The sequence below is a fragment of the Antechinus flavipes genome, chromosome 2 (genome assembly GCF_016432865.1).
Source record: "Antechinus flavipes isolate AdamAnt ecotype Samford, QLD, Australia chromosome 2, AdamAnt_v2, whole genome shotgun sequence".
Lineage (NCBI taxonomy): Eukaryota > Metazoa > Chordata > Mammalia > Dasyuromorphia > Dasyuridae > Antechinus > Antechinus flavipes.
Window position 1 is genome coordinate 609,973,279 of NC_067399.1, and position 25,172 is coordinate 609,998,450.

Below are 25,172 nucleotides of genomic sequence, written 5' to 3' on the forward strand. Positions count from 1 at the left end.
GAGTAATTAATCTAACATGTATTGGTGGTTATAATACTTGTATTTGATTTATCAGGTAGATTCATAGTATTAATTAGAAATATAATTAAGTTTGCAATTAATTGATGCACTTTCCTTCCTTCCCTTCCCCTTTCCTCTTTCAGTACTGTAATAAGGCTCATTTGCTGATGCAACACTCCCTCATATGAATCATTGCCATTAACTTCTTACTGACCTTTGCATTAAAACTACAATTTTCTTGGACCCTAGGATACTATTGGTCAAACATAGGGATCTTAGAGGATTTGTGAAAGAACCTGAAATGCTGTTGAAAAGGTCTTTTGACCTTTGGAAATCCCCAGCTGAGATGACTTGGAGTTGAAGCCCTGTGGCAAATCTTAGGATCTGTGAAAAGCCTATTGACAAAGTGTGATTGATAGATGTTTCCCTTTGCCAACTATAAGATTTCCTCATTCTTGGAATTGACCAGTCGGTGAATTGTAACATATTTTTCTATTTTTGATGTTCTCCCAATTGTATAAAAATAGCTGAAATTCAAGGAGAGGGGTTACAGATCACGAGGAAAATCTGGAACCCAATTAATTAGGGATCCCTGGATTCCCTAATTAACTAATCATATTTGAAGTTCTTTGTGACTTGTTAATAGATTAGAATTTTCTGACCCACAGTATATAGTTCTTTTGCATGTTGTTTCACTATTAGATTAAAGGACTATTAACTCCTTGAGAGTCGAGACTGTCTTTTGCCTTTCTTTGATTTTAGATTTTTAATTCATCAAGTGTTAAATTTTCTTAAGGATTTGATTTACATATATAATTGTTGTAATAGTTGTATTCCAAAGACTAGAGCTTTAAACCAAAATGATTCTTTGATTAGACATTTTAGAACTCCCAGAAGGTGCCAAATGCCTTCTTTCTATTAAGAATATTGTCATCGCTGTTGTCATCTTAGCTATTGTCATCATTACTATTGCCAGTGCCAGAGGAAGTAGAGAAAATGTTGTTCTTAGAATAGAGGTGTCAAACTCCCTGTCTGCAAACTTGAGCATGGCCCAAACAAGATTAAAATGTTGGTGGACAACGCTTAAGAAAATAAATAAAAATATAACGTAACATAGATAATGTTAATTTGTGGTTTTTCTAAGTTAATATGCAGCCCTCAGAGGATCCATTCCAGAACTAGGTTCAACAAATACTGGGTAATCTTGGCCAAGTTCCTACAATTTATAAGCTAAGGCAGAGATGAATTGCGAACTACACTGGTGGAAAACATTGCCATAATAAGAAGAGATCATTTATATATTTGCACCTAGTAATAATAAATTGAGAGGCAGCTTGGCATAGTTGACAGAGAACTGACCTCAGAGCCTGGAATACTTGTGATTGCAAGTCCTTTCTTTTATATATCCTGGCCCTCTCCATTCCCTCTCCCCCAGAGGGTTGGTGGGTGGGGCTGGCCCACATAACTCTTTAGATGATATTTCTTTACTAGGAGCCTTGACCATCCATGAAATCACAGATCTAGTAAAGAAAATTGTAAGAAAATAATGATGAGTTAGACAAACTAGTTTGTTGTTTAATCATTTCTTTCCTCTCATTGGCTCATAATTAAATCATAAATCCATTAGGTCTAAGGCAGATGAACAAGTGTTAGATCTCATTGTGAAACTTATTCTAACCTGTTTATTCATTTAATTGTCAAAGATTTTAATATGAAAATTCTTATGTTTTATACTAAACATTGACATAATAATTATGGATATAAGCCCTTTAGAAAAATTTTAATATTTTGTTTTTCCCCAGTTACATGTAAAACAGTTTTTTAAACCATTGTTTCTAAAACTTTGAGTTCCAGATTCTCTCTTCCTTCTCCCCACCCTGCCTCATTGAGAAGGCACATGTAAAATAATACAAAAAATTTACATAAAAGTCATTTTGTGAAAGAAAACATAGATCCTACCCTCCCCCCCCAAAAAAAAACCCTTAAGAAAAATAAAGGTTTATTCAGACACAATTATTTCTGTTTTGAGGGTATGGATGGCATTTTCATCATAAGTTCTTCAAAGTTGTCTTGGATCATTATATTAGTGAGAATAGTCAAAACATGCATAGCTAATCATCTTAGAATATTGCTGTTACTTTGTATACAATACATTTCATTTTGATTTAGCTTATGAAAGTCTTTCCAGGTTTGTTTGTTTGTTTGTTTTGAGAGCATGCTACCCATCATTTCTTATAGCATGAGTATTCTTCCAAAATCACATACCACAAATTATTCAGCCATTCTCCCAAATTGATGGACATCTCAGTTTTCAATTCTTTGCCCTGAGACAAGAGCTGCTGTAAATATTTTTGTACAAATAGGTCCTTTTCTTTCTTTTTAAAAATCTCTTTTGGTATATATGCCTAATAGTGGTATTGTTAGGTCAAAGGGTATGAAGGTTTTATAGCCCTTTGGTCATAGTTCCCAAATACAGAATGATTGAATCAGTTTACATAACATGGATATATATCTTAATCTTCAACTATTATTTTATTGTTAATTTATTTATGTTGTATTCAACTATGATCCCATTTGAGGTTTTCTTGGCAAAGATACCTGGAGTGGTTTGCCATTTCTTTCTCCAGCTTTTTTGACAGATGAGGAAGCAGAGGCATATAGGGTTAAGTGATTTGCCCAGCATCACCCAGCTAGTAATGTCTGAGGCTGAATTTGAACTTTTATCTTTTTGACTCCAGGCCCTGTGCTCTATCCATTGTGCTACGTAACTGTCACAATTTTCAAATATAGATGTATCTCTTATAACAGTCTGTTTTGATGACAGATTTCTTATCTTTTTAAAAAACTAACTTCATTTTAGGGTGATGAAGAGACATTTGAAAGTTATTATCGAAAACAAAGAAAGAAACAAGCAAGATTAGTATTGCAACCCCAGCCAAATATGGTAAATATATGAAGATTTTGTATTTAGTTAGTTATGTCATCTTGAATTCAAATTTGCTTTTATGTCACTGGGATTTATTTTAAACTTTTTTTTTCCTTTTAAAGCATGAAACAGTTGATGGTTATAGAAGATATTTCAGTCAAATTGTAGGGTATGTAATATAGAAATTTTGAATTTTAAAATTTGTTATTTTTATATTAAAGACCTAAAATTACTTGTTATGAATTTTTAAATTAAAAAGTGTTATGTTGACAACTATTTTTTATTTAGGTTCTTTGTTGTTGAGGATCACATTTTGCATGTGACACAAGGATTAGTGACCAAAGCATATACTGATGAACTTTGGAATATGGCACTTTCAAAGATAATTGCTGTTCTTAGAGCTCATTCAGTAAGTGAGAAGACTTTTACTATATTACTGTTCAAATTCATTTGCTTAAGGAATTTGTAGATATATAAGATAGATAATATCAACAAGGAAATTTGTATCTCCATCATAGTACTTCTTAAAAAATTAAAAATTGCTTTTGTATAGAAGGAAAGGCATGCTTAAGCTTTTGTTTTTCACAGAAGTATCAGGCTGTGATTTTAGCATAATCCTCCATTGATTTGCAACTGACTAGGCCTTCCACACATGCTCTTATTCTAGCCCCTTAGAATATGCAGAGTTAATCTGTTGTTATTATTGCAATCTGGTCTCATTAGTCTCAACTGACCTCTTCATTAAATCAGATTGAATAGTTCTTCTCTAAGAGCATCATGAAGAAATAGTTCCTAATTATCATTCCATAAATCTTTGTTTCTAACATAAAACTCCACCATCAAAAGCCATTAGAGCTTCTTTCAATGTTTGTAGAAATAACTTGTTTACAGTGATATATTATAATCCCAATCTTGAAAATATATAAAATGATAAAATAATAGTCTGATCACAAAAATGTTTACTTGTAATGTTAGGTTATCATTGTCTTCATAACTGAAAGTAAAATTACCTATTTTAAAAATAATTGAATGTTACGTATAAACAACATTAATGTTGTGAGTATGATGTTTACTCAGTCTGCATTCTTGTGAACTTTACACAGAATTAGTAATTACTTGTTTTGACTATTTCTTTATTATAAAATGACTCCCTGCACTTAAAATTCGGTGCAATACAGCAAGAATAGGCTGTATGTATTTTTTTTTTTTAAAAACCTTTAACATGGAAATGTTAAACTTTATACTTTTGTTATCATTTTATTCTTCTTTGACATTTTAAAAGAGATCCTAGGTAAAAAGATTTTTGTATGTTCATATTGCATTACAACTAAGATGGTTTTGAAGTTATGATTGAGTTTCTTTTTGTTTCACAAACTCCAAATGTGAGATATATTAAAAATATTAGTTTTAAAAATCATAGTATTGAAGGCATTAGCATCAAAAAAGTCACCTCTAAGATGTGAAATTTAAATGTTTAAAAATTCTTTTTTTTTTACTGGTGAATCTTACTAAAATATTTAAACTTTTTTTTTTAAAAAGAAAAACCAGAACTTAAATTCTTGTTTTAAGGGGGAAAATTATTGAAATAAATACTTATATCATACATAATAATAACACATGCATAACTTTTATGTTATTCTAAATAGAATAATTGTAATTATTTAAATATTCTAATTTAACTTTTTGCCATCATAAAATATATGGCATTTTATTAGAAAACTATGAAATATGAGTTATTCTAAATTTTAATCCAGATGAGTTCTCCACAAATTTCTTTATGTAATGTTGAACCTCATAGTATTTAGGTGTGTTTAAACATTTCTTATCTTTTTCCATTGAAATTTTTTGCTTAGTGCACTGGTAGTTTTGAAATTTATTTGCTTTTACCCATTCAACATTTTAAATTTATTGAAAGTATTATGAGGCATTTTTTAATGTATAGGAAAAAAAAATCAGAACTTTATTTCTTAAATTTTCCTTTGACCGGTGGTATTTGTTTTTAGTCTTATTGCACTGATCCTGACCTTGTTTTGGAACTGAAGAATCTTATTGTTGTGTTTGCAGATACTTTGCAGGTAGGTGCTATCTTGACATGCAAGTTATTGGATGTCAAAAAGTTAAAGATTCATATATAAGTTTATTTTTGCTTTTCCATTATGTAGACGATGTGTGGCAAGTGTTTAATCTTCAGGATAGCTAATTTTTGCTCTGCATAACAGTGTAAATTTGTTAAGAGAATACAGAATCATTAAAAATTTTACTTTGGCATTTCAAAAAAATCTGAATTTCCTGATGGAGGTATTCTCTTAACATTATAGCACATAAGTTACTGTAACCAAAAAACTCTACTTGATGGCCAAGCTTTGATGATGTTTAGGAGGAACTGAAGTAAGAGGACATGGGTCCAAATCTTGCTTCCGGTGCTTACTGCTTCTGTTATCTTGGGCAGTCACTTAACCTCTTTGAGCCTCAATGATGAGCTTGAACTATATGGCCTCAGAATTCTTTGCAGTTTTATTTGTAGGAGGGTAAGGGCCTGGGCACTTGGTGAGGCTGTTTTCAGGCAGTTGTCCATTGCTGAACCTGTTTAAAGGTTTTAAAAGTTTATTAGTACTTGTCGGGACTTATATTGTACTGGAGTAAGCTTTCAAGAACACACATTCATCTCTACTGGGGTGAGCTTTCAAGAGTACACATTCACCTCTATACCATAAAGTTTTGAAATAGTATTAATGGATTTTTAATATCAGTTTAAGTAAAATAGAAATTAGTAAGGTAAATTTACAATAATAAAAGTATAGCCTTTTTATTGTATTAGCAGAAAGTAAGCATGAAGTAGTGTGTGGGTCTCAGGATCAGGACATTTGTGGCTTAACTCGTACCTTTGAAAGGTACTGTGTGACTGAGCAGATGACCTTTCAGTGCCCTAGACAGCTTTCTTAGACTCAGAATACAGTGCCTGTGTTATTGCAGGGAAGTTGTTGATCTGTACTAATGGAGGGATTTTCCTTACTATACAAGGAAAACCACAAGTCCCTCAACTACTAACTAATGCCATCCAGTTTGTTTTGTCCTTCTATCCTCAGTGCATAACAGAGTGTCTTGTACAGAATTGGAGTGGTAACTAATATTTGTCGAATTAGATTGAATTGAAATTAATGACTTTATAATATGTTTTTTAGGGTTATAGTTTTCCAGTGAATCGACTATTTGATTTGTTATTCGAAATAAGAGATCAGTACAATGAAACACTGCTGAAGAAGTGGGCTGGAGTTTTTCGGTTAGTCTAAACCAAAGTACCTTAATGTGTGTTAATGTGATTTATTTTAAGTGCTTAATAATTTTCATTATTTAAAGAAAATTTGTTTATCTTCTAATTTTAAATCCAACTTCAGGTTAGATGTATTTTGTCTTAATGTTGAAACATCATGGTGCAATAGAAAGAAAAATGGAATCAGAACTAACTTCTATATTTTAGTCCTGACTTTGCTCCTTATTAGCCATAAAATCCTGGGAAAATTTGGCTTTAGTTTCCTCAACTTTAAATGACTTTCTATTCATCTCCTTAAGCTAAGGCCACAACCTTCGCTACCAAGCTCTTATCATTTCTCCTCTGGACTGCTGTAATGGTTTTTTAACTAATTTCCCTGCCTTAAGTCCCTCCCCATGTCAATCCATCCTCCATTCAGCTGCTAGGATAATTTTTCTAAAGTATGGATTATATGTGTCAAGCCTGCTCATTGAGTTCCATTTGTTCCAAATTACATCCATATCTATTCTCTTCTGTTTGGCATTTAAAACTCTTCATAACCTGACTCCTTTCTACCTTTGTGGTTTTTCTTGCTTTATCTTTACACACCATATTTTGGCAATGCTAGTTTACTTAAAATCTTCTCACTCCTGTTTCTGTACTTTGTACTGGCTAAACCACATTTTTTTTTTTTTTTTTTAATCTTTTGCTTCTTAGTTTCTCTGATTTTCTTCAAGACTCTGCTCAAAGTCCACTTACTGCAGGAGATCTTTCTCCTAGCTACTAATAACTTCCCCTCTCAAATAATTTTACATCAACTCTGTATATAATTAGAAGCCTAAAGACTGAGTTTATTCTGAATCTTTGAATATTTTGTGCATACCATTACAGCTTTTAAACTGTTCCTCTGCTAGTCTTCATTCTTACTAGATGATTATCAACAAAATCTCCATCTTTTCTGGTCATACATGTCCTTGATGGTATCTTTCACACTACTTCCCATTATTATTGGTAATGAACCATAGTGTAACAATTACCATGCATTTTTCAATTGTCTCTTGATTCATTTGAAATTTCGTTTCTATTGAGATTGAGGCATTCCACGATTTTCAAACATAAAGCCATTACTGATTTAGTATCAACTTTAAAAAGACAGACTTTGACATTACAGAGCAGCTTGGATCACTAAAAAATCTGTATGATTTATGCCTTATTCCTTCTATGCAGTTCTGTAACAGCTCAGTCTATCTCAAGTTCTTGTTTAGGATGTCTGTACTAATGGACTTCACTTGACCTAGTTAGTGAACATCCTAATCTGAACAATATGCATCCTTCATCCATTTCTCCCCTCCCCCCAAAAGTATACTTAGATATATCTTTTGTGAATATCTATGGATTTCAGTGAGAATACCCTATTGTCTTATAAGCACACCTAAAAGCTACAAGTAGGATTATTTGGAGGAAATTCACTATTTGTAAGGAATATTTACCCATTTGGATTTTGCACCATACATTCTTCATAACAGTGGTAAAGGTCTTTGGTAAGATCATAGCCTGAAGATCTGGAAGAGAACTTGAAAGTCTAGAAACTGAGACTGAGGGTTAAGTAACTTATCTGAAGTAAAACAGCAAGTTTTGAAAGTAGCAGACTCAGGATCCAGAGAGGTCTGAGACAAATGTGAACTGATTCTGAGGAAAGGGAGTGGAACGAGGAGAATACTGTACATGGGAACAGCAAGACTGTGTTATGATCGACTATGATACATTTGGCTTTTCTCAGCAATACTGTGATTCAAGACAATGCCAATAGAATTGGGCTAGAAAATGCTATTCGCATCTAGAGAGAAACCTATGGAGACAGAATGTGGATCAAAGCAAAATAGTTTCACCTTTTAAAAAAATTGCTTTTTCTTTCTTGTAGTTTTCTCCCTTTGGTGTGATTTTTCTTTTAAATGTGACTAATATAGAAATATGTTTAAAGTCATTGTACATGTTTAACATATTAGATTGCTTGTTGTCTTGGAGGAGAATGGAAATAAGAGGAGGGAGAAGAGAAAATTTGCAACTCAGCTTTCAAAATTCATTGTTATAAGATTCTATCTTTACATGTAATTAGAAAAATAAAATACTGTTGAATAAAAAGAGAATAAATCACAGAAAGAATAAATCAAACTAAACCAAACTAAAAAACAAATAGATATTTTGGCTTCAAAGCCAGTTCTTTGCCCATTGTATCCAGTATGTTGACAAATGATGGGATGGTTTCTGAATTCTTTTGGCCTCATTGTGATGATTGTTTTAACATCTTTTAGGCTACTCTAAGAAATAACAGTCAGAATTATTATATTTTATGTTTTTTATTTTAGAGGGAAACAATAGATTGTTCAAATAGTTCTTGAGTTGAGCTATTATAATTGAATAGTGTCTTTTCATTCTGTATCCTAATTTAGCATTCACTGTAATACTTGCTCCAAATAGGATATAAAGTGAAGATGTTAAGTAAAGGGATTGATGAATAAAGTTTAAGAATTTGGTGGTTGAGAATTCTGAGATGAAAAAGTCAGAAATTTTTGAGTGGAAATAAAATAACTTGGTTATAGTTCTATATTAATTTTTCTATATCATTGAAAAGCGTGCTTTCACTTTTTATTCTCTTTTTAAACAGGGAAATTTTTGAAGAAGATAATTGTAGTCCCATTCCAGTAGCAAATGAAGAAGAATACAAAATAATCATTAGTAAGTTTCCCTTTCAAGATCCAGACCTTGAAAAGGTAAGAGCTAATTTCTTTTACAGGAGTTTTATTAAAATAAATTCATGTGATTATGCCACAAAATTTTAAATACAACTGAAAATAAAACAAAGTCTTCTGAATCTGGAGCATTTCTATTTCCTGAATTGGGAATTTATATGAAGATTTATGCAAAATAGATCCATCATTTTGATAACATACTTATGTATTATGAACTTTTTGAAGATAAAGCTATATGTTAATATTTCTTTGTTTCCTTAATATTGCTGTGCATATAAAGATAATTGATAAATGTTTTAATAAATAAATAAATGAATGAATATCTTTACCCTTAATGCACATTATACATTTTTGTTCTAGAATAAGTGTCCAATAGAAAAATACATGCTAAAAAGAATATATTATAGTTACTTAAATAAGTTGGGTTTTAGTTACTTTGATCTTGGTGATTCATCTGTTTTAATTTAAATTGTTATCATATTTATTTTACATGTCTTTCATTAGCTGACATATAAGATACCCCAATATAGCAACATGCTTTATTCCTTGCAATTGCATCAGTTATTAAATTGAATGAGTTAAAGTTCTTTTTTTAAATATATAAGTGTTTTATTTGGCCTCATATCTTGGGTTAGATTGTGTTGGGAAATTCACAGAAAATTGTACTTGGGAAGCTGGTATGCAGTACGATAAGCAGACAAAAATGAAAGTGCGAGAACACATGTGCACACATAAAAAAATAGTGTCTGACAGCATGGACAGATTATACAGATTCAATGTCACACACATGAAGGAAAATGTAGTTACAAGGTCTCAGTGAGAAAATGTATGCAGAGAAAAATAAGGTGGACTTGTGGCAGCTAGGTGGCCCAGTGGATAGAGCACTACCCCTGAAGTCAGGAGGACCTGAGTTCAAATGTGACCTCAGACATTAACACTTCCTAGCTGTGTGATCCTGGGCAAGTCATTTAACCCCAATTGCTTCAGCAAAAAACAAACAAAAAAAGTGAACTTTGTTAAAATGTGCAATCAGTTCCAGATGTGAGGGGACAGTTTTTTTTTAAAATTTTATTTTATTTAATAATAACTTTATATTGACAGAATCCATGCCAGGGTAATTTTTTACAACATTATCCCTTGCACTCACTTCTGTTTTGATTTTTCCCCTCCCTCCCTCCACCCCTTCCCCTAGATGGCAAGCAGTCCTATATATGTTAGATATGTTGCAGTATATCCTAGATACAATATATGTTTGCAGAACCGAACAGTTCTCTTGTCGCACAGGGAGAATTGGATTCAGAAGGTAAAAATAACTCGGGAAGAAAATCAAAAATGCAAATAGTTCATATTCGTTTCCCAGTGTTCTTTCTTTGGGTGTAGCTGCTTCTTTCCATCATTTATCCATTGAAACTCAGTTAGATGGAACCTTTCCCACTAAGATCTGGAGTGAAGCAAGGTTGCCCACTATCACCATTATTATTTAATATTGTATTAGAAACACTAGCCTCGGCAATGAGTCGAGAAAGATATTAAAGGAATTAGAGTAGGCAGTGAGGAAACCAAACTATCACTCTTTGCAGATGACATGATGGTATACCTAGAGAACCCCAGAGATTCTACTAAAAAGCTATTAGAAATAATTCATAATTTTAGCAAAGTAGCTGGCTACAAAATAAATCCCCATAAATCCTCAGCATTTTTATACATCACCAACAAAACCCAACAGCAAGAGATACAAAGAGAAATTCCATTCAGAATAACTGTTGATACCATAAAATATTTGGGAATCTATCTACCAAAGGAAAGTCAGGAATTATATGAGTAAAATTATTAAAAAGTCTCCATACAAATAAAGTCAGACTTAAATAATTGGAAAAATATTAAGTGCTCTTGGATCGGCCTAGCGAACATAATAAAGATGACAATACTCCCTAAACTAATCTATTTATTTAGTGCTATACCAATCAGACTTCCAAGAAAATATTTTAATGATCTAGAAAAAATAACAACAAAATTTATATGGAACAATAAAAAGTCGAGAATCTCAAGGGAATTAATGAAAAAAAAATCAAATGAAGGTGGCCTAGCTGTACCTGATCTAAAATTATATTATAAAGCAGCAGTCACCAAAACCATTTGGTATTGGCTAAGAAATAGATTAGTGGATCAGTGGAAAAGGTTAGGTTCACAAGACAGAATAGTCAACTATAGCAGTCTAGTGTTTGACAAACCCAAAGCCCCTAACTTCTGGGATAAGAATTCATTATTTGATAAAAACTGCTGGGATAATTGGAAATTAGTATGGCAGAAATTAGGCATGGACCCACACTTAACACCATATACCAAGATAAGATCAAAATGGGTCCATGACCTAGGCATAAAGAATGAGATTATAAATAAATTAGAGGAACATAGAATAGTTTATCTCTCAGACTTGTGGAGGAGAAAGAAATTTGTGACCAAAGATGAACTAGAGACCATTACTGATCACAAAATAGAAAATTTTGATTACATCAAATTAAAAAGCCTTTGTACAAATAAAACTAATGCAAACAAGATTAGAAGGGAAGCAACAAACTGGGAAAACATCTTCACCGTTAAAGGTTCTGATAAAGGCCTCATTTCCAAAATATATAGAGAACTGACTCAAATTTATAAGAAATCAAGCCATTCTCCAATTGATAAATGGTCAAAGGATATGAACAGACAATTTTCAGAGGATGAAATTGAAACTATTACCACTCATATGAAAGAGTGTTCCAAATCATTATTGATCAGAGAAATGCAAATTAAGACAACTCTGAGATACCACTACACACCTGTCAGATTGGCTAAGATGACAGGAAGAAATGATGATGAATGTTGGAGGGGATGCGGGAAAACTGGGACACTGATGCATTGTTGGTGGAGTTGTGAACGAATCCAGCCATTCTGGAGAGCAATCTGGAATTATGCCCAAAAAATTATCAAATTGTGCATACCCTTTGATCCAGCAGTGTTTCTATTGGGCTTATATCCCAAAGAGATACTAAAGAAAGGAAAGGGACCTGTATGTGCCAAAATGTTTGTGGCAGCCCTGTTTGTAGTGGCTAGAAACTGGAAATTGAATGGATGCCCATCAATTGGAGAATGGCTGGGTAAATTGTGGTATATGAATGTTATGGAATATTATTGTTCTGTAAGGAATGACCAACAGGATGAATACAGAGAGGACTGGCGAGACTTACATGAACTGATGCTAAGTGAAATGAGCAGAACCAGGAGATCATTATACACTTCGACAACGATATTGTATGAGGACATATTTTGATGGAAGTGGATTTCTTTGACAAAGAGACCTAACTGAGTTTCAATTGGTAAATGACAGACAGAAGCAGCTACACCCAAAGAAAGAACACTGGGAAACGAATGTGAACTATTTGCATTTTTGTTTTTCTTCCCGGGTTATTTTTACCTTCTGAATCCAATTCTCCCTGTGCAACAAGAGAACTCTTCGGTTCTGCAAACATATATTGTATCTAGGATATACTGCAACATATCCAACATATATAGGACTGCTTGCCATCTAGGGGAGGGGGTGGAGGGAGGGAGGGGAAAAATCGGAACAGAAATGAGTGCAAGGGATGATGTAAAAAAATTACCCTGGCATGGATTCTGTCAATATAAAGTAATTATTTAAAAAAAAAAAAAAGAAAGAAACTCAGTTAGGTCTCTTTGTCAAAGAAATCCACTTCCATCAAAAAATGTCCTCATACAATATCGTTGTCGAAGTGTATAATGATCTCCTGGTTCTGCTCATTTCACTTAGCATCAGTTCATGTAAATCTCGCCAGTCCTCTCTGTATTCATCCTGCTGGTCATTCCTTACAGAACAATAATATTCCATAACATTCATATACCACAATTTACCCAGCCATTATCCAATTGATGGGCATCCATTCAATTTCCAGTTTCTAGCCACTACAAACAGGGCTGCCACAAACATTTTGGCACATACAGATTCCTTTCCCTTCTTTAGTATCTCTTTAGGGTATAAGCCCAGTAGTAGCACTGCTAGATCAAAGGATATGCACAGTTTGATAACTTTTTGGGCATAATTCCATATTGCTCTCCAGAATGGTTGGATTCGTTCACAACTCCACCAAAAATGCATCAGTGTCCCAGTTTTCCTGCATCCCCTCCAACATTCATCATCATTTTTTCCTGTCATCTTAGCCAATCTGACAGGTGTGTAGTGGTATCTCAGAGTTGTCTTAATTTGCATGTCTCTGATCAATAGTGATTTGGAACACTCTTTCATATGAGTGGTAATAGTTTCAATTTTATCATCTGAAAATTGTCTGTTCATATCCTTTGACGATTTATCAATTGGAGAATGGCTTGATTTCTTATAAATTAGGGTCAGTTCTCTATATATTTTGGAAATGAGGCCTTTTTCCCAGTTTGTTGCTTCCCTTCTAATCTTGTTTGCATTAATTCTGTTTGTACAAAGGCTTTTTAATTTGATATAATCAAAATTTTCTATTTTGTGATCAGTAATGGTCTCTAGTTCATCTTTGGTCACAAATTTCTTTCTCCTCTACAAGTCAGGGGACAGTTTTTAATCAGATATAGATATAGTGGGAAAATTCACTAAACTTGCTTATTAATACCAAACTCAGAAGTTTTTCCTCATTGGGACCACAGATTGGTTTAGGGTTTGATATTGTTTGAATACTGACTGAAACATGCTAATTTCACTTTAATTTTTCTTTTATTTGAGCCTTCTTATAAAAATAATTAATGTGGAAATGTTTTACATGATTGCACATGTATAACATATATCTGATTGTTATCATTTTAGGAAGAGGGGAAGAATAGAATTTGGGACTCAAAACTTAAAAAAAAATCAAATGTTTTAAAAAATAAAATATCATTTATTAAAAAATCCAGAAATCATAGCATCATAATAAGTATTAATTTACTTCTCTCAGTGTTTCTTGGTAAGTCATGAGAAAGTTAAAAACATTATCTGTAATGCTATCTCCCTACAGTTGTTTGATGGTGATGACTAGAACTTTAATAAAACTTTTTTCTTTGCTTCCTTTGCTTCTTTCCTCTTATAAATAGAATTTATTAATTTTTAAGTATATGTTGAAGTTACTCATCTTTTTACTAGTCACTATTTCTTTAACCCTCTTTTAAAATATAACATCTTTCTTTACTGAGTTTTTTTTTTAAAGAAAGATAAGATTTTGTGTTCTTAGCAGTACCAAATTCCTACTATTTCATTTTTGATATGATATGGGGAATAGTAGATAGAGTAATAGGATCTTTTGTTGCGAAGTCAACAGAAAAGAATCTAGAAATTCTCATGTGAACTGTGATATTCACATAGCTTCCTAAATTGGCTTATATGGATTAGATAGAATAGAGCTTGAAATAGACCTACTCTGGTAGGGGGATTCCCTGAAGGATATTCTGGAACTAGTTGGAGACTTTGCACTTGGGGTCTCATGGTCAGAGATTTGTAGCCTCGAATTAGTTTTGTATGTTGGCATGTGTAATACCAATTTATTGAAAGATAAATGTAAAAATTTGCTCTTTACTGTGGGAGGATATCATTTTTCTTCTACTACTGCTCTAATCCCTTGATCATGAGTAAAAAAGAGCAGACAACTGAGCATCTATTGGAGTGTATTTAGTTATCAGAGCATATAGATTAAGAAATAATTGTAATATAGATTCTTTTCTAATTCATTAGATACACACATCATCAGTAAGTATTTATTAGGCACTTAATGTGTGATAAACACTAAGGTAAGTTCTGGAAATTCAGAGAAAGACAAGAACATAGTTCTTGGCTTTAATAGGCTCTCATTCTAAATGGGGAAACAACACTCAGACAACTAGTTCAATACAAAATATATATATATTGTAAATGGGAAGTGATCTCAGAGGAAAGATTCTGAGGGAGACAAAGAAAGGCTTCTTACAGAAGGTGGTATTTGCACTGAGTTTTGAGGGAAATCAGAGAAACCAGAAGTGAGGGAGGAGAAAAAGCATTTCTAAGCATGGGGGAAACCAGTGAATGTGTCTGGAATTGGTGTCACATTTGAGAACAGCAAAAAGACCAGTGTGGATCATAAAGTATATAGAATATGTGGAAGAGAATTAAAATTTTAGAAGATTGATAAGTTAGAAGGGGCTCTGATTATGAAGGACTTGAAAATCCAGAGGATTTTTTAATTTGATTCAGAGGAATCCAGGAGCCACTGGAATTTATTGAGTAGAAATTTCCAGTGCTTTAGGAACATCAGCAGAGTAGAAGGTGGACTGAAGTGAACAGAGTATTGAGACAGGAAAACTAACCGGAAGGATATTATAATAGTCCAAGCAGGAGATGATGTGGACCTTCACCAGAAGGGTGATATGTAAGTAGAACAAGGGGTCATATATGAGGATATCATGAAAATTGGCATGACAAGACTTGACAACAGATTGAGTATGTGAAGTGAGTTTGAGTGGGGAATGGAAGATAAACACTGAAGATGTGAGCCTGGAAGACTGAAAAGGATAGTAGTTTCTTTGACAGTAATAGGGAAATTTTGAAGAGAAGGTAGTTTTGGGGAAAAGATAATGAGTTTGGTTTTGGAGATAATGAATTTGAGATATTTATGGGACATCCAGTTTGAAATGTCCAACAGGCAATTGTGTGTGAATGGATGTCAGGAGAGAGGTTAGGGCTGGATATAGATAATAATGTAATCTATGGGAGTTGATGAGATCACTAAGCAATATGATATAGAGATTGAAGAGAAGAGGGCCCAGAACAAAAACTTTGCACTTAGGAGATATGGTTTAGGTGAAGATCCAACAAAAGAGATTGAGGAGGAGCAATCTGATGATATGAGTCAAGCTAGAAGAGAACATTGTCATTAAAACCTGGAGAAGAAAGGATCCCGTAAGAGAGTGATTGACAGTTTCAGAGGTAAGGAAGGATGAAGATTGTGAAAAAGCCATTAGATTTGGCAGTTTAAAAATCATTGGTAACTTGAGGGAAGGCAATTTCAATTGAATGGTGAGGATAGAAAGTTTAGGGTGAAAAAAATGAAGTCACTGATTGTAAATGACTTTCTCAAAAAATTTCACCATGAAAATAAAATCTATAGTGATAATGATGAGGATTGATTGGATCAAGTGAGGTATTTTTTAAGTATGGGGAAAACCAAGGACATTTTTATAGGTATCTGAGAAAGCCAATATATGGAGATTGAAGATTAATGAGAATGAAAATGAAAAAGGGGAAGATCTGTTGGAGAAGATGATGGAATGGAATCAAGATTTCATGTAAATCAAGGTTTACCTTGGTAAGGAGGAGTTCTCTCTCTGTAAGACAGAAGTAAAGACTAGATTTGAATTGAGAAAGGAGGAAGAAGGAGTTTTTGGCAAGTGGCTTTTTTTTTTTTTTTTTTTTTAAGTATGAAGCAAAATCCTTACCTGACAGGTCAAGAAATGGGGGAAATCTCTTAGGAGACTTGAGGGTGTGTGTGAAAGATATGAAAAGACTGCCTTGTTGCAATGAGAGCCCAAGTGAAATTATGTGACTTAAAAGTTCTGGTGAATTAAGTATGGTTCATGATTTTCTCCAGCTCTGTTGAGCAGCTTGTGAATAGAAGCAGAGGCAGAAGATAGTGAAAATAATCCACAGGGCTTGGCAAGGAATGATCTGAAAAAGCCAAATTGTATAGTATGGGTTTGCATACATAGATGTATACATAAATTTGCAAATATGTATACATATACATCACTTACTTTGAAATACTTTATAATTTTAATGGTAATTCATTTTGGTGATGCTATTTATGATTATTTAAAATTGTTATTATGTCAATCTTGATTTTTGAGGGGAATGAGCAGTAAAAAGACTAAATATTTCTGAAATTTCAGTAATAGTTTTAATTTTTTGGTTTTTGTTTCCACAGCACTCTTTCCCAAAGAAATTCCCAATGTCTCAATCAGTGCCTCATATTTATATTCAAGTTAAAGAATTTATTTATGCAAGCCTTAAATTTTCAGAGTCACTTCATCGGAGGTAAGTCTTAATAATGAACAAAAAAGGAATGTTTATTATGATTGTTTTACTGGAAGATTATGATTTTTGACTTTATACATATGTTATGCATATATACACAAATATATAAACTTTATTATATATATTTTGTGACTTTATTGGTGTAGGGAGCTTCTAGTGAAGGTTTTTCTCTACCAGTGCAGATTAGTATCTTCCTGGGGCACTGAGAGGTTCACTTATTTTGCCTAGCTCTTAAGTGGCAAGGCTGGCTCTCTACCAACACTTGCTTCTCTCACTGGATGATGAGTTCTTTAAAAAACTCTTACTTTGGTGGAAAGATTTGTCTAATTCAGTTATCTTTGGGGCTGTATCTTTAGGAATCTAGTATTCTTGATAGGGTCTTCTCATAGCAAACAGATCTGTTCAAGCAACTAAAACAAATAGTTGTGCTTATTTATATAGCTTTTGGTAGCTATGGTTAGGTTGATTGTAAAAGTTGGCATTAACTTATAATCACTGTTTCTTATATTTTTACACTTCAGTTTTAAAACGTTTTGTGGATGCTATTTGAAAAAGATCACTGTTATTTCCTAATACGTCCTTCCCCATTTGTAACAATGAAGTACAGTTAAATTAAATGGATGGACATATTTTTAAAAATGAAAGTTTATTGATATTTTATTTTTATATGGCCCAATTTCCCTTTATATTCCTTCCTTTCTCTCCTCCTAGAGAACCTTTCCATATAACAAAGAATATTTTTAAAAGAAAAAAACAATAGGCAAAACTGATGAGTACATTGAAAAAAATATGAAAATATATCCACACTCATGAACCTATCATTTTTACAAAGTGGTAGAGGGAAATTTCTTTTCATAGCTTTTATGTTTTCTCATATCTCATGCTAAGGCAATGCTTGTTCCTTTAATTTTGCAAGTTACTTTTGATTTTTTTGTATATCTATCCATTTACATAATTGTAGATATTATTCATATTATCTCCTTGCTTACTGTACTCAGATTAAAAACTTTCCACAAAGCATTTCATGTGCTGAGAATGACCTAACAAAAGGCCTGAATATAGGGAAGTGAACGTGTCTGGGGTAAAATCCACTATGGCTGAATCTTTCTGTATACCTTGTAGATGCTCTTTGGACCTGCAGCAGGTGAATTTGACCACTAGATGGTGCTTGTGTGTCTTTGATTATATATAATTCAGCCAGTCTTCTCAGTGAAAAAAGATAGAAGATCTTAGGCTTTCAAAGCCAGAAGGATCTCAGCCACCCCCTAGTCTTCTAGACCTTGCATTTCAGACTTTAGGAAATTGAATTCCCGGGAGTTTAAATGATTTAGTTAAGGCCATGCTGAAAATATGTACCAAAGTTAGGATTCTTCACTCCGATCTTGTGTTGCCAAATCTAGCATGAGTTACATTGCAACATCCTTTCTTAACAAATGATACTTTTTAATTAATAACATTAGGGAATTTAGGTGGCCCAATGGATATTATGTTGGACCTGGAGTCAGGAAGATGAGTTAAAATCCAACCTCAGATACTACTAGTTGTATGACCTTGGGCAAGTCATTTAACTCTGCTTCCTTTTTTATGAAAACCTGGTTGTTTTTTAAAAGCTAGTGGGCAAATTGCTTTCCAGGAAATCACTTTTTCATTTCTTATTCTTTGTACTATGACAAGTGAAATGAAATAATAAAATGAATACCTGATGAGATTAATATAGGATAGAACAGCTAAAATGGTTATAAATAAAGACTTCATTCAAGAGAATGTGACTTGATCTGGATCTTGAATATTGAGTAATATTTTTGTAGACATTCCTAAAGCCAAAGGAACAGCATAAACAAGTGAACAGAGGATTATTATCTGAAGTAGTTTGTTTTATAATTAACTAACTTTGATATCTAAGGTGCTTACTCTCTGTCTAATGAAATAGTAATTTCTCTCCAGAATATCTGGATTTTTACCTATCTAGATCCTTCTCTATTTCTGATACTTTTTAACTATGATATATTTCTATATGTCATTACCTCAAGGATCCACACTTTCATCTTTGTACTGATTATATCCCCACTGTGCCACAGTATTTATTTGGGCAATATTAGAGATTTGTACCTTTGATTTCATCAGTATAAGGAGCTTCTGGTGTGGAAATCTCATCACTTACACAAATCAGCAACTTTTCATTGCAATTTTGGATCATTGAGTTACTAAGTAACTTTCTCTTGGAGTCACACAATTAGATTGAATCAAAGGTAGGATTTGAACCCCAAATATCCTGACTTCAAGGCCGACTTTCTAGCCACTAATACATGCTTTCTCCATAATGAATTCCATAATAAATATATTGCAAAAACAAAATAGAAAAACAAAAAAGCCACTTAGTGATTAAATCTGGTAATGAGAGTTTCTAAACTGAGAGAGGGCTAGTTGTCAAACAAAATCACTCAAAGAAATGGTCTTTGAAAAGCCAGGGTTATTTCCATGCAGTGATGGAATGTCACAAGACAATTGTAATGTAGAATACTTTATTTGTTAGTATTTATTTATATTATGAATCTGATGTTAACTTATTAGAATTAGATGATATTAACTAAGTAATTAAATTTTTTCTTTCAAAAATTAATTTTTGTTCTGAACTTGATGAATACAAAACTTGAACATTTCCATATGCAAAGAACAAAAAAAGAATTGCATATGAAACTGAAAATTGTCATATATAACTTTTTTTTTTTTTTTTTTTTTTTTTTGGAGTTAAGTGCTTTGTCCAAGGTTACACAACTAGCAAGGGTCAAGTATCGGAAACTGAATGTCAAGTGTCTTAAGTTCCTTCTGACTCCTTCCTAATCACACAGTTCCTATACCTCAGTTCTTTCTCAGAACACCATCTTTGTTCTGGCTACATTCTCTTCCCTTCCACATTTTAGGTCCTTGTTGAATCAACTCAACTCTACATTTCATACTACTTTTTAATCCCTCCTTCCTTTCTTTGATCTCTGATCACAACTTGCCAAACATGAAGCTTGATTTGCTCCCATAATCTCTTTCCTTTCTTCCTATTCACGTGCTTCTAAACAGAGTTTAAAAAAATAAAAAAAATTTGTGATGATTGGTCCCACTATAAATTAATCTAATTTCAACTGAGTCAAACACTTTATTCATCCTGGATTAATTCTATACCCCATCCTGTGTAGTGATTATTCCAAATTTCTTCATCTCTTTCTTCAGCTAGAGGCTGTTGTGGCACAATAGATAGAAACTGGGATTAGAATTTGAAGAATCTGAATTCAAATGTGATCTCATATACTTACCACCTGTGTTACCCTGGGCAAGTTGCAAACTTTGCCTTATCTCAACTTGAAAATGGGGATAACGATAATATCTCCATTGCAGGGTTATTGTGAGGCTCAAATGAGATAATATTTGTAAAAAAAGTGCTTAGCATAGTGCCTGACACATAGTAGGTACTGTGCAAATGCTTATTAAACTCTCTTTAAATCTTCCATGGTACTCCCTCTACCTCATCCTCTTAGTTAGCAAAAACTATTCCTTCTGAACTGATATACTGTCCCACTTGATACAGCAGCTATACCAAACCTGATTTTTCTCCAAGTATCACATGGCACTCTTTTCTACTACTTTTCAGCTGAGAATCTAACCTCATACTTCACTGAAAAGAAATATAGTCCATTTTCCATGAATTTGTCTCCCCTCTTTATTTCAAATCATTTAGATATTAGAAACAGTTATTTCCTCCTTTACTTCAATCTCCTATGACAGAAAGCTGTCCTTGTCAAAGCCAAGGTCTATACATGTATCACTGTTCTTTTTTTTTCTTCTGACTTCTGTAGTTTGCCTTCATAATCGTTCCCATTTTCTCTCAATTTCATTCTTAATGAATTGGCTCCTCTCTACAAATATGCCTGTTTTTCCCCACTACTTAAAAAAAAAAAACTCATTTAATCTTGTTATTCATTCCCAGAAGCTAACATTCTTTATGCTATTGTTCTATAAGAAATGATGAGCAGGAAAATTTTAGAAAAACCTAGAAAGATTTATATGAACTTATGGTGAGTGAAGTGAGCAGAACCAGGAGAACATTGTACATAATAATAACAATATTGTGGGGATGATCAGTTTTGATGATATGAGATTGCTCTTGTCAGCAATGCAATGATCTAAGACGATTCCTAAAGACACATGATAGAAAATGCTATCTACATCCAGGGAAAGAATTAGGAAGTCTGAATGTAGATTGAAGCACAATGTTTTCACTTGGTTTTTTGTTTTTTATTTCTCATGTTTTTTTTCCTTTTGTTCTGAATCTTCTTTCACAATATAACTAATGTGAAAATATATTTAACATGATTGTACATGTATAACCTATATCAAATTACTTGAGGGTAATCTTGGGGGTAATACTCTATATCAGATTGCTTACTGTCTTGGGGTAAGGAGTCAGAAAGGAGTGATGGAGAAAAATTTGGAGCTAAAAATCTTAGAGATAATGTTGAAACCTATCTTTACATGTTAATTGGAAAAACTAAAATGCTATTAAGTTAAAAATTTTTAAAACTCCATGCTTTCTGTCTCATTAGTATTTGACTTATTAAGATTGATGATGATGAGATTTTGGGGGGGGTTAAGAATGATTTTTATTTTAGATGTGTGAATTTTTTTAAATTTAATAATAACTTTATATTGACAGAATCTATGCCAGGGTAATTTTTTACAACATTATCCCTTGCATTCGCTTCTGTTACTATTTTTCCTCTCCCTCCCTCCATCCCCTCCCCTAGATGGCAAGCAGTCCTATATATGTTAGATATGTTGCAGTATATCCTAGATACAATATATGTTTGCAGAACCAAACAGTTCTCTTGTTGCACAGGGAGAATTGGATTCAGAAGGTAAAAATAACCCGGGAAGAAAAACAAAAATGCAAATAGTTCACATTCGTTTCCCAGTGTTCTTTCTTTGGGTGTAGCTGCTTCTGTCCATCGTTTATCAATTGAAACTCAGTTAGGTCTCTTTGTCAAAGAAATCCACTTCCATTAGAATACATCCTTGTACAATATCGTTGTCGAAGTGTATAATGATCTCCTGGTTCTGCTCATTTCACTTAGCATCAGTTCATGTAAGTCTCTCCAAGCCTCTCTGTATTCCTCCTGCTGGTCATTTCTTACAGAACAATAATATTCCATAACATTCATATACCACAATTTACCCAGCCATTCTTCAATTGATGGGCATCCATTCATTTTCCAGCTTCTAGCCACTATTAAACAGGGCTGCCATAAATATTTTGGCACATACAGGTCCCTTTCCCTTTTTTAGTATCTCTTTGGGGTATAAGCTCAGTTGTAGCACTGCTGGATCAAAGGGTATGCACAGTTTGATAACTTTTTGGGCATAATTCCAGATTGCTCTCCATAATGGTTGGATTCATTCACAACTCCACCAACAATGCATCAGTGTCCCAGTTTTCCCGCATCCCCTCCAACATTCATCATTATTTTTTCCTGTCATCTTAGCCAATCTGATAGGTGTATAGTGGTATCTCAGAGTTGTCTTAATTTGCATTTCTCTCATCAATAGTGATTTGGAACACTCTTTCATATGAGTGGTGATAGTTTCAATTTCTTTATCTGAAAATTGTCTGTTCATATCCTTTGACCATTTATCAATTGGAGAATGGCTTGATTTCTCATAAATTTGAGTCAGTTCTCTATATATTTTGGAAATGAGGCCTTTAGATGATGATGAAAATTTAAAGGAGACATGTATCATTTTCTCATATTTGAATGTAAGCAGTTTATCCTAGTTTGGAATCCTTTATCATTGTTCATTTGTAGTTGCTTTTGAATGTTTCTATTAAGTTCTATATTTTAACTTCAAAATCTCCTAAGTAACCTCTGGTATTTTCATCAGAAATTCTTGGAAGTCTTCTATTTCATTAAAAATCAATTTTTTCTCTCTGTAGGATTGTACTAAGCTTTGTTCAGTAAGTTATTTTTGGTTGTAGGCTTATGTCCTTTGTCTTCAAGAATACCATATTTTAATCTACTTTATAGTAGTGGATGCCAAGTCACATATAATTCTAACTGTGGCTCCTCAATACTTGAATTCTTTCTTGTTGGTTGCTTGGAATATTTTTTCTTTGACTTGGAAGCTCTGCATTTTTGCTGTAATGTTCCTAGGTATTTTATTTTGGGGTTTCTTTCAGGAGATGGCCATGGAATTCTTTCTATTTCTACTTTGTCCTCTAGTTCTTCTATGGGAATCAGACAGTTTTATTTTAAGTTTTGAAATATGATACCCAGGTTCCTTTTTTGTCCATAACTTTCAAGTAGTTCAATGATTATTAATTTTTTTCTCATTAATCTGTTTCCTAGGTCAGTTTTTATCTATCTTACATCTTTTATTTTTTTCAGTCTTTTGACTTTATTTTAATATTTCTTATTGTCCTATTGAATAACATTGGCTTTTATTTGATTCATTCTATTTTTCAGGGAGGTTGCTACTTGATCAAGGTTTTGTATGTCTTGTGCCAACTTGTTCATTCTTTTCAAAGCTTTTCTTCTATAGTTCTAATTTGTTTTCCAATTTTTTCCTCACACACTGTCATTTGATTTGTTAAAAAAAAAAAACAAAATATAGTTGACTCTTTAAAAGAAAAACTCTTGCATCATTTTTTGCAGGGATCCTAGTTGAACTTATGCCTACACTATATTTCTCTTTGGAGCTTTGCTTATAGATGTTTGAGTCATTCTTTTCTTCTGCTTTAGTGTATCTACTACTATAATAGCTTTTTATGATGGGATTCTTTCTTTGCTCATTTCTCCAGCCTATTTTCTGACTTTGGACTTGATTTTTAGATGCACAGATTCTGTGCAGTTCCAAAGAAAAGGTGTGGGATGGCCCTATTACTGTTTTATTTGGTAGGGGGGAGGGTTGAGTATTGTACTGTTCCAGAATCTTTGGAACATTTTAAGCTGAGTGGTCTGATCCAGGTCAGAGTGTGAATGTTGCCTCTTTGGTCTGATCTCTTCAAGTTCCTGACCTAGGTTTGGGTCTGAGCAACTGCAAACTGTCATGGAATTGAGCCCTTATCAGACATCTCTAAAATTCTACTGATTCAGAATGGCAGAATTGCAAACTTTCTTTAGTTTTGGGATTCTTGCCCTCATTATTACTGCAGACAGGATGTTGGAACCTTAGACTCCAGTCAGCTTCTATGTTCCAAGCTGCACTGATATTGCTTGCTTTAGAAGTACCCTTCTTCTAGAGCCCTCAACCTCTTTTCATTCCAGAATGTCTCCCCTGGACACTGTTCCTTTCCTCATTTTTCCTAGATCTAGCTTGAAACTGATTAGTGGGTGACAAAGTTGCCAGTTGGCATCTGTTCCCATACTTTGCATGAGATTGTGGTTCCCTAGTATGCATATGGAACCTCATCTTGCCCTTGGGCACCATCCCTGAGTGCTGGAATGTTCCTTATGGCTAACTCTTAGTCAGACCCTATCTCCAGTGACCATAGACCTCTCTCTTTCCCAGGGCTGACTAGGGTAGAAAAGTAACTCACTTCAATTTTTTTCTTGGATTTCCCAAACAGAATTTGGCCTAATGTACTTTACAGATCTGTTGGGAGGAGTTTTTCCAAGAAGGAACTCAATGTAGTTTTTCCTGCTACTCTGCTATCATGGCTCTGCAGCAGATCCTCTTCTCTCCTTCTTTTCTTCATCCCTTCACATGAAGAGCTTTAAATGACAAAAAGGAAAGTTTATATTTAATCCTAAAGGTAATATAGAGCTACTGGAGCTAATTGAACAAAGGGGTGACATCATCAAATCTATATTTTAGAACTATCACTTTGGGAAGGTAAGTAGAGGATGGTTTGAAGTAGGGAGAAACTCGAGGCAAGATGGCTGGTTAGAAAGCTATTTCAATTACCCAGGTAAAAGGTGATGAAGATTTGAACTAGAGTTATGGTTGTATGAGCAGAGAAGAAAGGACATCTGGATAGTAAATGTTATCAAAGTAGATATGACAAGATATTGCACTGTATTTGAATATGTGGGCTGAATGAAAGTGAAGAGTCAAGGATGACATTGAGATTTCAATCTCATATGAAGATTGAAGGGGGGAGGTAATCTCAGGAGTAATAGGGGCACTGAA

At 33.4% G+C, this 25,172-nt stretch overlaps 1 protein-coding gene across 5 annotated transcripts in view; it reads left to right on the forward strand.

The window, feature by feature from the left end:
* The window catches only part of EXOC6 (exocyst complex component 6), a 200,616-nt gene that overhangs the window by 71,373 nt on the left and 104,071 nt on the right, over positions 1-25,172 (forward strand). For all 5 annotated transcript variants that reach the window (XR_007951154.1, XM_051981659.1, XM_051981660.1 and 2 more), the window contains exons 9-15: positions 2,861-2,944; positions 3,049-3,095; positions 3,215-3,335; positions 4,930-5,001; positions 6,109-6,206; positions 8,842-8,947; positions 16,891-17,000. Coding sequence is in view for 4 of the 5 variants with exons in the window: in XM_051981659.1 (XP_051837619.1) it covers positions 2,861-2,944; positions 3,049-3,095; positions 3,215-3,335; positions 4,930-5,001; positions 6,109-6,206; positions 8,842-8,947; positions 16,891-17,000 (638 nt within the window). In the remaining variant the exon portion in view is untranslated. The remainder of the gene's footprint in view (positions 1-2,860; positions 2,945-3,048; positions 3,096-3,214; positions 3,336-4,929; positions 5,002-6,108; positions 6,207-8,841; positions 8,948-16,890; positions 17,001-25,172) is intronic.